General features: G+C 49.6%; 1 protein-coding gene across 1 annotated transcript in view; it reads left to right on the plus strand.

The window, feature by feature from the left end:
* Positions 1-16,263, plus strand: part of LOC140845379 (uncharacterized) — a 54,561-nt gene that overhangs the window by 8,556 nt on the left and 29,742 nt on the right. The window contains exons 3-5 of the mRNA XM_073219459.1: positions 5,765-6,053; positions 6,489-6,795; positions 7,627-7,735. Coding sequence (XP_073075560.1) covers positions 5,765-6,053; positions 6,489-6,795; position 7,627 — 597 coding nt within the window. The 3' untranslated portion in view covers positions 7,628-7,735. The remainder of the gene's footprint in view (positions 1-5,764; positions 6,054-6,488; positions 6,796-7,626; positions 7,736-16,263) is intronic.

The following is a 16,263-nucleotide window of genomic DNA, read 5'->3' on the forward strand; positions in this document are numbered from 1 at the left end:
GGGAGACAGGAATGTGGTAGTGGTCTCAGTAAGGCCTCTGGAGCCTTCCCAGAGAGGGAAGAGTTAATGGTGGACTGGGGGGCTGCCCACTGGCCTGAAGGGCCTCTTTGGAAACAGCCTGAGAGTCTGCAGGGCCGAGGCGAGAAGGCGGCACTGTTGTTTAGAATGGCTTGTGGACATTCCTGGGCTGCTACAGACTCCTGGGAGTCATACTGCCCCTAGACAGTGGGAAGGACACCAGTGGGACCTTGGTGACCCTCCATTCTGGCCTGCCCAGGGCCGCCGTCCTGCTCTTACTCTGTCCTGTTGTCCTCTGAAGGATGTGTCTTTGTGGCAGATCATATGCTTTGATTTTTGGAATCACAAGAGTCACTTATTTGACAATAACATATTGATGACTGTGAACTAAGCTTTGAGGCTCTTGGTTGCTATAGTGAGGACAGGACTGTGAATTTGTGGTTGCACACAGTGGGGCCGGGACTGCCCAACTTGTCCCCTGGCCTCCTGTTAGGAGGAATTTCAGGCTCCGAGGGGATAGGGAAGAGGATTCCTGACACTCATCTGGCTGATCAGCCAACCTTTCCAGCATGTACGTCATCCTGTCACCTTGGCCCAGGAACCCCCTTGGGTGGCCTGGCCTCCCGGAACCTCTCACATACCTTACTTACGGTCTTCCGACCTGCATGCATGCTGCTTGGCTCTGGAGTCCTCTCTGCAGGTCAGAAGCCTATCTGTCTGTCAGGGTCTGGTTCAAGTTCTTTCCAGGTATCCTTCTTTCATGGGAAAGGCTGTTTGCCTCGAGAAGACAACCATATAATGTTAGAACCAGATGGCCCTAGAAGATCACTGCATAGCAGTTTTCAAACTGTGCTATTGAGGAACCCTGCTGCGAACATGCTCACTGGAGCAGTGACACTTTTCCTTAAGGTGGAAGGAAGGGCCAATCGGCTTTAAACCACATTTGAAACCCGCTGATCTAGTCCAAGCTCCACATTTTATGGATGAGAAGACAGATGAGGTCTACGGGGTGGGGTGGGGTGGGGGGTGTCTTCCTTGAAATCACCAGTGGGTGGGTGATGGAAGCACAGTGGGTCATAGCTCTGGCCTGTGAGTTGAGTTGCTTAGTTCCAAGTGCGGTTCTGCTTTTTCCTAAGAGTTACTTTATCTTGTGTAGAGTAGTAATACACACCCCCAGTCCCTGTTCTGAAACCCTTGGGGCCAGATATGTTTCTGAATGCAGAACTTTTCAGAATGTGGAACATATACTGGATTATATGGCGCTGCTGGTGGGGTTTAGGGGCAACACTGCGTAAAACATGTCACTATTTCTGATTCAAAACGTATGAGCAGTCATTGCAGAAGCGGTAGATAGGTCATAGTCTTGTGTTGGTTCAGTTGAAGCTCTGCTGCCCAATCAATTAACAACAAAATCAGCTTTTGGTTTTTAGAGAGTTCTGGATTTAAAAAATTATGGATAAGGGATCATGAACCTGTAATAATAGTGCCAAACTTCTAGGGTGATTGTAAAGGCCAGATGAGTGGGAAGGAAAAACCCCAACCAGCACCCCTGCCTGTAAGTGCCAGTCAGATGCCTGTGCGGGGTGAGCCTTCAGCCACTGTCTCTGGTGGATGTTGTCGTCCCCTCTCCTGTCTCCCAGTTCAGGGCTGTTTCTCCCCGACACTGGCTATCTCAGTGCGCGCCTTGTCTCCTCACGCAGGTGGTCGGTGTCGAGAGGACAGAGGGCTGTTCGTGTGGTCATGAGCTGTCAGGCTCACACTTGGTGTGCCATGCTGAACTGGCCCACAGGACTTTCTCTAGAGGCCTCAGCAGTCGGAACAGGCTTAGAGAAGTGAGGCCAAGGGCCTTCTGGAATGGAAGTGAGGGCCAAAGTACAGGTAGTGGCTGTCCCTGAGAAGTGGTGTCCTGCGAGGACTGGTATTTACTTCCGGGGCTGCTGTTGTCAGGTGGCCTGGGGACATCCAGAGGCCCCCTGGTTGTCAGTCCAACATTTTCCACTGCACTCACTGTTTTCCAGACTGAGCCCAGGTTTGCTCAGTTCTCAGCCTCTCCAGTTGCCTGCCTTCTGCTTCACTGTTGGTGGCTGTGGATAAAATGAGAGTTCCTGTGGCCAGGATTCTCACCTGGCCCTTGTTGACTAAGCTCACTGCACACCTGTGGGCAATACATGGCTGTTGACTCTATATAAAGAGCTCCGCCTAGTGCTCTGCGTGCGACACGGTGGCAGGGCTGCAGGGCTGCAGGAGAGCAGAGCAGAGGCTGGAGTGGTGGCAGTGCCGAGGACAGAGGCCCAGAGAACAGCTGTGTGGGACGACTGTGCAGAGAGGCTTGGGGGACGACTGTGCAGAGAGGCCCGGAGGATGGCTGTGCGGGATGGCTGTGTGGACAGAGGGGCCCTGAGGACGGCTGTGCAGGATGGCTGTGCGGACAGAGGGGCCCTGAGGATGGCTGTGAGGACAGAGGGGCCCAGTGGACAGCTGTGTGGACAGAGGGGCCCAGAGGCAGAGACCAGCTTGCTGCATGCAGACTCGCTCTGAGTGAACAGGATTTTAGTGACTGACTTGCCACCTGGAAATAAAGTTGGGTATAACCTTTTCACCCCAAGAACGTTTTGCTGTCATTTTCTTTGGTCACGCTGAATCCATAGCGAACTTGCCCGGGGTTGAAACCTATTGTCGAGACAGTGGCCCTGGGCTCTGGCTTCGTGGGTCCGCTCCCTTGCCTGGGATTGGCTGAGGTATGAGCATGTTGAGTGACTTAGTTCCTGCCAATGAGACATTAGAGGCATTGGTGGTAGAAGTGGGCACCGTACATGCCTAAGAGGGAAGAAGGATGGTCTTTTTCCTCTGAGAATGTTGTTCACTTTTGAGGCCTGGAGCTGCAGCCATCTTGTGGCCATGAGGGCACCTGGCCTAGGAGTGATGCTGGCCAGTGGAGGGTGGTCTTCTGCTTTGGGAGGTCTTTGTGCAGCTGGAGTTCAGGAAGCAGGATTGTTAACTAGCTTCCAGGTGGTTGTGGCTCCGGGAGTTCCAGGACTAGACTGTGAACATGACTGTCCAAGTGGTGGGACAGAATGTCTCCTTGAGGAGAGCAATGACAGCATCGTTTCCAGGACTGCAGGGTGCAGCTGGGTTCCTGGGGGGCCTAAGGTTCTCTTGTTGAGACTTCTCTCCCTGTAGATCATACTTTCCGAGGGCAGGGACTGAACTGGGGCTTGAGGTCTCCAAGAGATGCTTGTTGATATGTGTGGGTGTCTGTGTGCCTTGTCTGAGTGGAGCTGGCTTCCTGAGAGAGCCATGTTTTGGGCATCAGTGTTGTCTGAAGCAGCCTGACTGATGGAAAGGTCCAGATACTCAGTCCTGTACAGGGGGAGGAAGCCGGCAGGGCAGCAGTGGCCGCAGGGGGGGTGGGGGTGGGGAGTGTGGATGCGGATGGGGCTTCTGGTGCACTGCATGCTGCTTACCGCCTGTGTCTGATGACAGTTGGTGTTAGCTGGGCTCAGAACTAGTCAGTGCAGAGCCAGGGCTTCAACCCAGTTCTGAGACACCCCACCTCCCACAGTCCATTCATTCTGCTTCAGTGAGCCTGGCATAGAGGGTGGGGATGCTCTGACATGTGATGTGATGTGGACACAAAGGTGAATGTGGCCACTGGGCTGTCAGCCCCAGGAGGGCAGGGCTCTTGTGCTCTTTTGCTCATGGTTATGTAGCAAGCACCAATAACATGTCCGGCACACAGTGGGTTCTCAATTAATTGTTAAAGGAACAACTCAGCCTCAGCCTTTAAGGAGTTAACTTGGGTTCATTTACTCATCAGATACCTGCTGAGCCCCCACTGTGTGTCAGCCCCTGTCCTGAGGACCTGGAATGCAGTGATCACGAAGACCATCCTTATGCTCAAGTCTAGGACACCGAGGCTGGGCATACATGTATGTGGTCAGGGCTTGCAGTGGTAGAGGACAAGGGCTGTGGGGTCACCCGAGATGCTAGGACTCTTGGTGTCATCCCTAGGGGGACTGTGTGGGGCCCTGCCCTCCTGGGGTTGAGTGGCTGATGGATTGCTATTTGGGCTGACTGAATGCCTGTGACCTTCTCTCCCCATGTCTTTTGTGCACTGTGGGGTGCACCCTTGCTGAGCAGCCTTTCTCAGGGGTGTTCTGGGCCTCCTATGTTCTGCTGACCATTCCTGCCCTGCTCTCCTCACATATGGGTGGCTCAGCCGCTTTGCTGTGAGGCCTTCTCCCTGAGACCTGCCCTCTCTGACCCTTGTCGGATCCAGCCTAACAAGGAAGCAGTGTTTTCTATCAAGGCAGCTGGGTGTAGGGGGGAGCGTCCAACTCAGTGAGGTGACTGCTGGTGGTGCCAAGCCAGGGGTGTGCAGTAAATACCACTCCCTTCCTGTTGACCACTGGGCCAAGGGAGTCCGCTTTTGGGCTTGGAGGCCTCTGAAAGTGGGTCCCTCAGTCCCTTCACAGCTGCCCACGTCCTGTGGTAGCCTCTGCCCCTGCCCTACCACACACACACCACTTGTGTCCAGGCTCCCTTCTGCCTGGAGTCTCACTTGGAGAAATTCCTCAAGCCCGGCTCAGACCTCACTTCCTTCTGACACCCTTCTGAGTTTCCTGGTGGCCTGTCCACACCCCAGGTCAGGACTTGTTGAGACTTCTCCCTGTAGATCATACTTTCCGAGGGCAGGGACTGAACTGGGGCTTGAAGTCTCCGAGGGATGCTTGTTGACATGTGTGGGCGTCCGTGTGCCTTGTCTGAGTGGAGCTGGCTTCCTGAGAGAGCCATTCCCAAGCCTTCTGGGCTGGCCTGATAACATCCCCCTGCCCTATTAGAGCCATGTCCTGCCTTGCTGAGCTGTGGGGACGGGCCAAACCAACCCCAAGCTAATGGCCTTTAAGTTACCTTTCCTTTTTGTTGACTAGGTTTCTCTAGGGGAAGTGTGTGTGTGTGTGTGTGTGTGTGTGTGTCCGTCCGTCCGTCCCCAGTATACTTGTGTGTGTGTGTGTGTGTGTGTCCGTCCGTCCGTCCGTCCCCAGTATACTTGTCTATTCCGTCAGCTCAGTGCAAGTACTGTCTCCTGTTCCCATATTTTACCCTCCCACCCTGTCCTTCCAGCTTCTCCATATATATAGACATGGTGAGGAGGCTTTGGCATGAAGCTTGGACTCCGGCTACTAAGATTTTCCCAGAATATTGTTTCTGCTAACTTATTTTGAGCTCCTGAATTTTTGTTGTATGCCATCTTTGTTTTTTTAATTTCGGTGTCATTAATCTACAATGTACATGAGGAACATTGCTTACTAGACTCCCCCTATCACCAAGACCCCCCGCATACTCCATTACAGTCACTGTCCATCAGCGTAGTAAGATGCTATAGAATCACTCCTTGTCTTCTCTGTGTTGTACAACCCTCCCCGTGCCCCTTTCTACATTATGTCTGCTAATAGTAATGCCTCCTTTTCCCCCTTATCCCTCCCTTCCCACCCATCCTCCCCAGTCCCTTTCCCTTTGGCAACTGTAGTCCATTCTTGGGTTCTGTGAGTACCATCTTTTATTTTACATGGATGCTGCACAGAAAGGAGAGTGTGGGATTGATGTGCATGCTCTGTCATTGGGGTTTGGGGGCAGCGCCTGAGCGGGGCGGGGTCTGCCCGCAACCAAGGGTGTGCACACAAGTCCCACCGACTAGCGCCGCCCACTTCTAGTGCCTGCTGCTCACGCTCCTCCCGCCGGCCAGCGCCACCTACTTCCGGTGCCCGGCACGTGTCCTTCCAGCTGCGCCATCACCTGCTGCAGAGAAGGAAGCTTCCTGCCTGATCGCGCCTGCCGCTCGCCAGTGCCTCCCGCTCATACCGTCCCTGCCGGCCAAGGCCTCCTCCCGCTGATGTCGCCGTTGCTCGCCAAAGCCCTGCACCGCCGGCCGGAGCCCTCCAACAGCGGCTGCCGACCGCCGGCTCCAGGGCCCCACCTTGCCAGGGTCCCTGCGCCCTTCTTACGCAGGCCTGGCCTCGCAGGGGCAGCTCACCGTAAGCAGCCATCCCCAGGGGTCAGGCGGCTTCGGGTTGGGGAAGGATGGGGCGGGGAAGGAGTCCCCTGCGGGAAGCTGCAGGCTGTTGCTTCTCGGCGGCGGGGTCTGCGGCCGGGGGCGGAGTCCAGCCCACGGTCTGCAGGTGCGCCATGAGAGGTGGCAGAGGCGGTGGCGGGGAGCAGGGTCTCCAGTGGGCGCCAGCGTGGACAGGCTGCGCTCCATGGTGGGCCGTGGCGTCCGCTGCGCGGGTGTCTGTGCCCGAGGCGGACTCCCGAGACTGCCGTCGGCAGGTGCGCAGCCAGAGACGAGAGCAAGGCGACGGGGGCGTTGGCAGTGGGAGGGCAGCGTCCATGGCTGGCGATGGTGTCGGTTCTGGGGGCGGAGTCGGCCCGCAGCCAACGCCCAGCGTGCCCCCCCCCCCCCCCCCGCGCAGGCAAAGCCACTGGCCTCCATCGCCGCTTCTCTCCACCAAAGCGCAGCTACCCGTCCTGGAGCCCGCCTCTCTCCTGCCCTGCCTGCCGGCGCCTCCCACTGACACCCGCCCTAGATGCCTGCCGCTACCACCGCCCTCCAATACCTTCTTTCGCTGATGCCGACGTTGCTGCCTTCGCCAGCCCTCATGGCCCTCCACTGCGAGATCCCTCAGACTCGTACCACCGCCAGCAGGGGCCCCCCTGCCAGGGACCCGGCTCCCTGGTTCCCATGCAGGCCTCACCGCCTTGCAGCAACCTCAGTTCATAGTAAGTAGCCACCCCCATGTTGGCTTTTCTATCAGGGAGTTTGGGGGTGTTGCATGGTCCTTGGGAGGAAAGTGGAAAGCTGTGGGTGGGCATTGGAAAGCAATGGGCAGCACATGCACCTACCCAGCCAGGAAGGTGACTGGGTCTCAACCAGGAGTTCCCCAGGCCCGCCAGCTTCTCTGACTTCTGGTAATGGTTCGGATGTCTGGTCCGTGGATACGCGGGCATGGCTGCTGCGAGGGTGCATCCGCGGGGTTCGGGGGGTCTCCTGTGCTCCCAAACGGGTCAGCGCGGGAGTAGGCCAGTAGTCCAGGGAGTGTGTCAAGGTACCTGTGGCTGCGTGGTGGCAGCTTGGCCCACTGGTGAGTGTGTCGCTCTGGTGTCTGTGCACGCGCACGCATATGTGTGTGTGTGTGTGTGTGTGCGCGCGCGCGCGCGCGGTAGCTCTTGCACGTGTGGTGTTGTGTGAGAGCACTGTGCGGCCTGGGACAGTGTTTGTGTCTCTGGGTGCCTGTGCACTAGGAGAGCTTGAGGAAGGCAGCTGGTTTTCCATAACTGCCTAGCAGAGAAGTCAGGTGGTGGGGAGACGGGGGCGGGCTGCTGGGGAGATTGGCCTCAGCAGGGAGGCCCCTGGAGCATGCATAGTCATAGGTGAGAGCACCCTTCCCCACCCCCTTCCACCTGGCAGGTTGCCTGCAAATCAGGGCTTCCCCTGTGATCCACTGCCCCTGCCTCCGAAAAAGCCATCTGGTAGTGGACTGTCCCTTTTTAGTGGGGAAGCCCAGTGGGTGAGGTTCACCCTCTTAGTGACATTTTTGTTTTCCCTATAAGGTCTCCACAGGGAACAACTTCGTCTGTCTGAAGTCAACTCATGAAAGTTCTACTTGATCCATTTCTGCAAACATCTGCTGTTCCCTACCTTCAGGGTTACACGAGGCAGGTAGGTAAGTCCTTTTAGCATCCTTAGCAAGCCACCATTCAGTGTCCTTCCTCATCCCATAGCATTACAGAGAGCACAGCTGTTCTCTGAGAAACTTCCCTCCTGCTTTCTGTGGTGGCTGCATCAACTTGCAGCCGTTGTCCCACCAGCATTCCGTTGTCTCCACATCCTTGCCAACACCTGTAATTTTTTGTCTCTTGGATTTTGGATGGTCTGACTAATGCGACGTGGCATCTCATAGGATTTAATCTTGCATTTCCCTGATGATGAGTGATATTGAGCATCTTTTTATGTCTGTTGGCCATCTGTATGCCTCCATGGCAAAAATGTCTTTGAAGTAGGTGAGGGGTGAGAAAATGAGAACATTTGATAACTTGATCTAGGCGATGGTGATGTGTGTACATACATCAGACTTCATCGAGCTTTGTGATTTGTGCATTTTATTGTATGTATTTCGGTGTAAAGTTTTTTTAAGAACAAAAATTATGGTCCTTTGACAAGGGTCAGTGTTGGAGAGACACACCGTGTATTGTGGCACTCTGTGGAGGTGAACTTGGGCTGCTCTAATATACATGCATCCGTGGGTGTAGGAGTGGGTAGTTTCTGTCGTGCAGCTGTCTAGGCAGGCTACTTACTGAAGTGGTCATTCCTGCTTGCTGATGCAACCCAATCTGGTGCATGCTATTAGAAAATTAATAAATAATGAAGTACAGTATAGGAGTTAAAATTTTGTCCCATGGTGCTATCAAAAGAGAGGGTAGCTTTTGGACAGAGGAGGTGAGGAGGCCTGAAGCACACATAAACTCCTGGTCCCCCTCTCCTTGGCGTTACTTACAGACCCTGATGAGCACCGGGAAGCCCAGCCAGAGGGTCAGTTTCCTGGGGTAAATGTCAGGTAGCATCGAGTTCGTTCTCCCTCTAGGCTTGTGGCTCCCAAGGCCTTAGCCTGAGTTGAAAGGGGCATGCTATGGAAGTATGAAGGACTTAGACCTATAATTTAACATTGAAAAAGTTATGTAAATTTTACTAATACTTCAGTAGTTGAGAAAGAGGTTATGATATTGGCTTGAAAGCATTTTTTGGTGGTTTGCTTCCTTGTTTGCTTAAGTTGACAAAGGCAGGCTCCTCAAATGTATGGTAAGGTGGGGAGCAGCTGTGTAATCATTCAAGATTGGTATTAGTTAGTTCTACTATGTGCACTTCTCAATTTAGAAGCTAAAGCTTCTCAGATTATAAAAACTTTAACGGCAGTTAGTGAAATAAAGGATCCTCTGGGCGACACAGTATTTCATGTTGTGTAAGCATCTGGGTAATCAGAATAATGTGGTATTCCTGAAAGTCTGAGAAAATGTTGAGGGGGGAAAAATTATATTAACACCTACAAATATAATTGCAAAGTGAATCTTTGCTCATGTAGGGTTGAAGGTATATCCTGAAAACAGAGGAAATCAATGTACAAATCCCCTCATAATAGCAAAAACCGCACCTATGGAGAGCACATAAATAAAATGTAGTACATAGTAAGTATCATAAAGAATAATATCTAATGGTGAATTAAGTAGTACAATACCAGTTAAGCCCCCTACTGTAAGCAAGAAAATAAAGCTCAGGGCCCATAATATGGCCGGGGATCACTTTACATTTCCACCATGCAGAGTTGCTAATCAACTGAATACTTTCACACCTGTTGGAATTGCAATAATTATAGTGGCGGATGTAAAACAGGCTTGTGTATCAACATCTATGCCTACTGTAAATGTATATGCTCATATAATGAAGCCTAGAAAACCAATGGACATATTGCCCAGACTATGCCCATATACGCAAAAGGTTATTTTTTCCCAGAATAGTAGGTTACAATATGAGAGATGATTCCAAAGCCAGGAAGGATTAAAATATATACTTCGGGGTGACCAAAAATCAGAATAAGTGTTGATATAAAATTGGATCCCCTCCCCCAGCAGGATCAAAAATGTGTTTAGGTTGAGATCTGTTAAAGCATAGTAATGCTGGTAGCTAGAACATGGTAGAGACAGTAGTAGGAGTACGGCTGTAACTAGAACTGATCACACAAGTAGTTGAGTTTGATATTGGCTTATAGTGGGAGGTTTTGTGTTAATAATAGTTGTGATGCAGTTACTAAAGCCCCTAGAATTGACACCTGGTAAGTGAAGAGAAAAGAAGGTTAAATCCACTGAGGCCCTTGGATGTGCTAAATTACCTGCGAAGGGGGGCATATGCGGTTCACCGGGTTCCAGCTCCTGTTTCGACTGTAGAGGATGCTAGGAGAAGAAGAAAGGAGGGAGGGAGGAGTCAAAAGCTTATGTTATTATTTATATGGGGAAATGCTATGTCTGGGACACTAATTATTCAAGGCACTAGTCAGTTTCCAAAGCCCCCTATTATAATAGGTATCACCATAAAGAAAATTATTAAAAAGGTGTGCACGGTTATGCTTACGTTACAGATGTGGTCACTACCTAAGAGGGTCCCAGGCTGGCCTAGTTCAGCACCGTAAGGAGGCTTAGAGCAGGTCCCACTATTCCAGGTCAAGTGCCAACAAGAAGGTATAATGTGCCGATGTATTTGTGATTAGTTGAAAATAATCAACGATTGATGAACATGGGTAAGGTGGCTGAATAAGTATTAGACTGTAAATCTAAAGATAGAGGTAAAGTCCTCTTCTTGCCAAGTCCTGAGGTGTTTTACATACTGAATTGAAAATTGAGAGAAGCAGCTTCAATTCTGCCGGGACTTCTCTCGCCACCTTTTTTTTTTTTTTATGGCGGGAGAAGTAGATTGAAGCCAGCTGATTAGGGTTTTTAGCTGTTAACTAAAGTTCCATTGGTTTGTATCCCATCACTCTAGTGAGGATTTAGGATTTAGCTTAATCAAAGTGTTTGCTTTGCATTCAAGTGATGTAGGATAGAGTCTTACAGTCCTTAGGATCAGAAATTAAGTGCTTTATACTTGCTTAGAGCTTTGAAGGGTCTTGGTCTGTGTAATCTAAATTTCTAGTTTAGAATTGATATGGTTGGAATTGGTGGAAGTATTTATTGTGGATAGAATAATTAGGGGTGGGGCTAATTTTATGTGTTTCATAGTTTCAAATTGTCACTTTTATGCTGTTGGTTATTGGGAATATTGTTAGTGTTGTGGAGTAAGTCAGTGCATATAAAAATATAAGTTTAGTAGAGCTATTGCTGCTATTAGTGGCAATATCATGTTGTTGTTTCTGCTAAGTTCTTGAATGATCATGCACTTCAGTAAAAATCTGGATAATGGTGGAGGGCCTCCAAGTGATAGTTAGGATTGTGAGCATAATCGTTGTAGTTAGCAGTGTCTTACTTGATAAGTGAGACAAAGATAAGGTTGTTGTCGATGAGTTGTGTACTAGCATTACAAATATTGATAGGGTCATTATAATATACATTAGGAGATTTAGAATAGTAATAGTTGGGTTAATGTTGTTATTATTATTATTCAACCTGTGTGGGCAATTGAGGAGTAAGCTATAATTTTTTGTAATTGTGTTTCGTTTAGACCCACTCAGGCTCCAATTAAAATTGAGAGTGTTAAGTTTATGTTAACTGTGGGTGAAATTTGACACAGAACTGAGATGGGTGTGATTTTTTGTCGGGTTAATAGTAGTATGCCCTATGACAGCAGGGTTCCTTGTGCTTCTTCTGGAACTCAGATGTGGAATGGGGCTATTCCCAGTTTTATGGCTATGGCTGTGGTAATGATGATAGATACCATGGTATCATACATTTTTGTAATAGCCCATTGTCCATAGAATATGAAATTGGTAGTGATGGCTAGCATTAGTAATATAGATGCGGGCGGTAGCTCGTACTAGGAAATATTTCGTTGTTGCCTCTATAGATCGTGGATTGAATTTTTTCATTAAAATAGGAATTATAGCAAGTATTTTTATTTGGAGTCCTTGGGGGAGACCTGGAGAGAGCCAGATGGACTGCAGTGCTATAGAAGGTGCGGCAGTGGCAGACACTGTCCAGGGACGGACGGGAAAGGGGAATTGGAGAGAATTCAGGAGCCCAAGGCCCTGGGTTAGGAGTGGAAGCGTGGCCTCACCTGCTTTTCCAGGAACGTGGCTGTGGGTGTGGACTCAGCCCATGTGGGTCCCTCTCTTATACAGCAGCAGCTGAATGCTGGTGTTGCTGGGCAGGTCTCTCCCTGGGTACTAGGTGAAACCTCACCCCGAATCAGGGACAGTTCTTGACTCTGATAGGGCAAGAATTCTAGACCAGGTCAAATGTGCGCCGGGAAGAAAGGAATTCATTAAAGCAAGAGTAGAAAGCGAATGTCAGCAGCTGTGCAGGCTGTAGAGAGCAAGGCAGAGCAGAGGGAGAAAAAAAAGTTCACTGAATTGCTGCTTGGCACAGGGCATATTCCTTGGCAACTCCTGGCATCCCGGTGTCCACTTGATCTGCATGGCGTGAGAATTATATCCCTACAGTCCCAGAATTTGGGGAGCCATGGAGCACTGGATGGAGTGAGATTATGTCCTAAGAACTACTGCTTCCCCATTGGCCTTAAATAAAACAGGGAGAGAGAAAAGGATTATAAAACTAGAAAGCTGGATAAAGTAGCAAAGTGACAGAGACATTTACCTCTGGACGTGGAGGTCAGAGGGTTTTTGTCTTAGGGTAAATAGTTCAGAGACAAGTCCAGTTGGCTTGTGCAACAAGAAGGTTCATTTCTGTCAGACAATGTACACACCCAGATGGGAATGGAGGTGACCTGAGAGAGGAGGCGCAGTTAAGGGCCTTTTGGGTAGCTCTGGGCGTAAGGCATGCTGCATACAGCTGATTCCTAATTCCTTTGAAGTTTTGTCTTAAGAGTAGAGTTATTCAGGGGACTGTGTTGATCCATTTCTCAGCATTTTTTATCCCCCTAGGTTCATTTGCCGTTCTCAGGTCTCTCCCATCGTGGTTACAATGTTCCTTAATTGATAGAGGGGCTGGAAGAAGCAGAACAGCATGTAGATGAAGTTAAAGTATAAAGTGGGCTTTTTTTTGGCTGAGTGTATTTTACAGTGGCACGACCCTCATCCCATTTCCCTGCTCTGTGTCACTGCGAATGCAGAGAGTGGATTGAGAAGGTGTCTCAAAAACTTCTGCACTTTCTTTGACAGTCAAAACTTCCCAGTAACATCCAGTTAGTTCTCATCTTGGTCACCCGAGGCAGCTGCGAACGGGTGACGTGGGTGCTGTCACTCAGAAGTGGGATCTGCTGCTTAGATATTCTTTGTGCTCCATTGTAGTCAGAGCAGCATAAAGTCTGCTCATACTCAGGAAATTAAAATTCTAGGTTTGGGAAATTCCCCCCCTAACTACACCCTATCGTGCTGCCTTGCAAGTGCTCAGACAGCCAGGAAGCATCTCCAGCGGAAGTGGAACTTGCGCTGCCCCATTTGACATGGCGACGGGGAGTCGCTGGGCCACCTCCTCTTCCCTGTCGGGTTTTTCCAATCTTAACCCTGAGAGGAGCGGAGCCCCTTGCACTGCAAAGCTGAGCACACACGGCAGCTGTTCAGCTGCTCTGACTCCAAGATTTTGTTCTTCATAGGGTCCTGTGTGTAAGGCTGGGTCACGGTGAGGTGACAGGTGAGGCTGGGGGAGGGGAGAGCAGCTGACAGGAAAACAGACTCCTGAAGCCATTTCTCCCATCTCTCTGCTCATGTCCCTGGGGAGAAGGGCCTTGGCCTTGGCATATGCCGGAAGCCTTGACTTTATTTTCCTGAAAGGGATCGTCTTTGGTGCAGATCAATGACACAAGAAGGAAGGAAATAATAGTGGAAGTGGGGAGCTCTGTGCCTCCTCTCGGGGAGAGGGAGGTTCCTGCAGGCATTACCGGTATGTGGAGACACCTGTTGTGATGTAATGATTGATAAGAAGTAAATATTTGGTAATTCAGATGACCAAAATACATTTCCTAGGTATTTTTGCTCCTCATCCACAGTTCGTGAAAATCCTGCTGAGCCATAACTGTCCAATGGGTGTCTTGTTAGGTTAATGCAGAGGCTTTGGGGCCCTAGCCCAGGGTAGAGGCTGGTTGCCAGGGGCACCAGGCTTGTGGTTAGAGGGTGGGAACTTTCAGCCTCCAGCCCCCAGGGAAGAATAGGAAAGGGATGAGGGCTGGAGGCTGAATCAGCAATGGCCAGCGATTTAGTCAGTCATGACTGTGCAGTGAAGCCCTCAGAAAAACCCATGAGAAAAGCACATCTCTCTCTCAACTTTTGCTTCTCTATCAGAGCTTCCATGCTTGGGAAACCAGGTCGCCTGCACAGGCCACCATGCCAGGCCCCAAGCACCTGGAGGATAGAAGCTGCTTTATTTGGGACCTTGCCCTATGTGTGTGTTCATCTGGCTGTTGTGTGCCTATGGTATGTACTCTTTGTTGAACTGGTAAACGTGTTCCCTGAGCTTCTGAGGCACCCTAGCAACTTGGGCAGACCTAAGGGGGAGGTCGTTGGAACCTCCAGTCATAGCGTGTAGGTGGGAAGCACAGGCTAATTGCATGGGCCAGGCAACTGGGCTCTGGAGTTGGGGTGGAGGGCAGTCTTGAGGATAGAAACCTTACCCTGGGGAATCTGGTGCTGCGTCCAGGCAGATTTCCTCAGAGTTGAGTTCTCAGACACCCTGCTGGTGTTCGAGAATTGCTTGGTGTTGTATGCATTCAAAACAGGTCCAGTATCCTGAAAGGAGTTCCAGTGCTGTGTATGAAAAAGAACGCTGGGTCATATGATACTGTTATGAATAATTTTAGGCACCTCCACACTGTATTCCACAGTAGCTGCACCAATTTACATGGTCACCAACAAAGCACGAGGGTTCCCTTTTCTCCACATCCTCATCAACGTTTGTTATTTCTTGTTTTTTGGTACAAGCCATTCTGACTGGTGTGAGGTGATAGTTTGTTGTGAATTTTTTTTTTTTGTTATCATTAATGTACAATTACATGAGCAACATTATGGTGACTAGACTCCCCCCCATTTCAAGTCGTCACCCCATACCCCATTACAGTCACTGTCCATCAGCGTACTCAGATGCTATAGAATCACAATTTGTCTTCTCTGTGTTGTAATGCCTTCCCTGTGTGCCAACACTCCCCCGCCCCCCCAACATTATGTGTGGTAATTGGAATGCCCCCTTTTCCCCCTTATCCCTCCCTTCCCACCTATCCTCCCCAGTGCTTTTCCAGTTGGTAACTGTCAGTCCACTCTTGGGTTCTGTGAGTCTGCTGCGGTTTTGTTCCTTCAGTTTTTCCTTTGTTCTTATACTCCACGTATGAGTGAAATCACTTTGTACTTGTCTTTCTCCGCCTGGCTTATTTCACTGAGCGTAATAATAATACTCTATAGCTCCATCCGTGTGGTTGCAAATGGTAGGATTTGTTTTCTTTTTATGGCTGAATAATATTCCATTGTGTATAATATGTACCTCATCTTCTTTATCCATTCATCTGCTGATAGACACTTAGGTTGCTTCCATTTCTTGGCTATTTTAAATAGTGCTGTGATAAACATAGGGGTGCATCTGTCTTTTTCAAACTGGGCTGCCTCATTCTTAGGGTAAATTCCTGGAAGGTGGAATTCCTGGGTCAAGTGGTATTTCTATTTTGAGCTTTCTGAGGAACCTCCATACTGCTTTCCACAATGGTTGAACTAATTTACATTCCCACCAGCAGTGTAGGAGGGTTCCCCTTTATCCGCAACCCCACCAACATTTGTTGTTGTTTGTCTTTTGGATGGTGGCGATACTTACTGGTGTGAGGTGATATCTCATTGTGGTTTTAATTTTCATTTCTCTGATGACTAGCAATGTGGAGCATCTTTTCATGTGTCTGTTGGCCATCTGAATTTCTTCTTTGGAGAACTGTTCCGCTCCTCTGCCCATTTTTTAATTGGATTATTTGCTTTTCTTGTTTGTTGAAGTGTGTGAGCTCTTTATGTATTTTGGATGTCAACCCTTTATCGGATTTGCCATTTATGTGAATATATTCCCGCATATACTGTAAGGTACCTTTTTGTTCTATTGATGGTGTCCTTTGCTGTAGAGAAACTTTTCAGCTTGATATAGTCCCACTTGTTCATTTTTGCTCTTGTTTCCCTTGCCCGGGGAGGTATGTTCCTGAAGAAGTCGGTCATATTTATGTCCAGGACATTTGTGCCTATGTTTTTTTCTGAGAGTTTTATGGTTTCATGACTTACATTCAGGTCTTGGATCCATTTTGAATTTACTTTATGGGGTTGGACAGTGATCCAGTTTCATTTCCTTATGTGTAGCTGTCCAGTTTTGCCAGCACCGTCTGTTGAAGAGACTGTCGTTTCCCCATTGTATGTCCACAGCTCCCTTATCATAAATTAATTGAGCATATATGTTTGGGTTAATGTCTGGAGTCTCTATTCTGTTCCACTGGTCTGTGCCAGTAGCAAACTGTCTTGATGAGTGTGGCTTTGTAGTAGAGCTTGATGTTGGGGAGCGAGATACCTCACCCACCCA

Source organism: Manis javanica, chromosome 13, assembly GCF_040802235.1.
Source record: "Manis javanica isolate MJ-LG chromosome 13, MJ_LKY, whole genome shotgun sequence".
In the NCBI taxonomy this organism is placed as follows: Eukaryota; Metazoa; Chordata; class Mammalia; order Pholidota; family Manidae; genus Manis; species Manis javanica.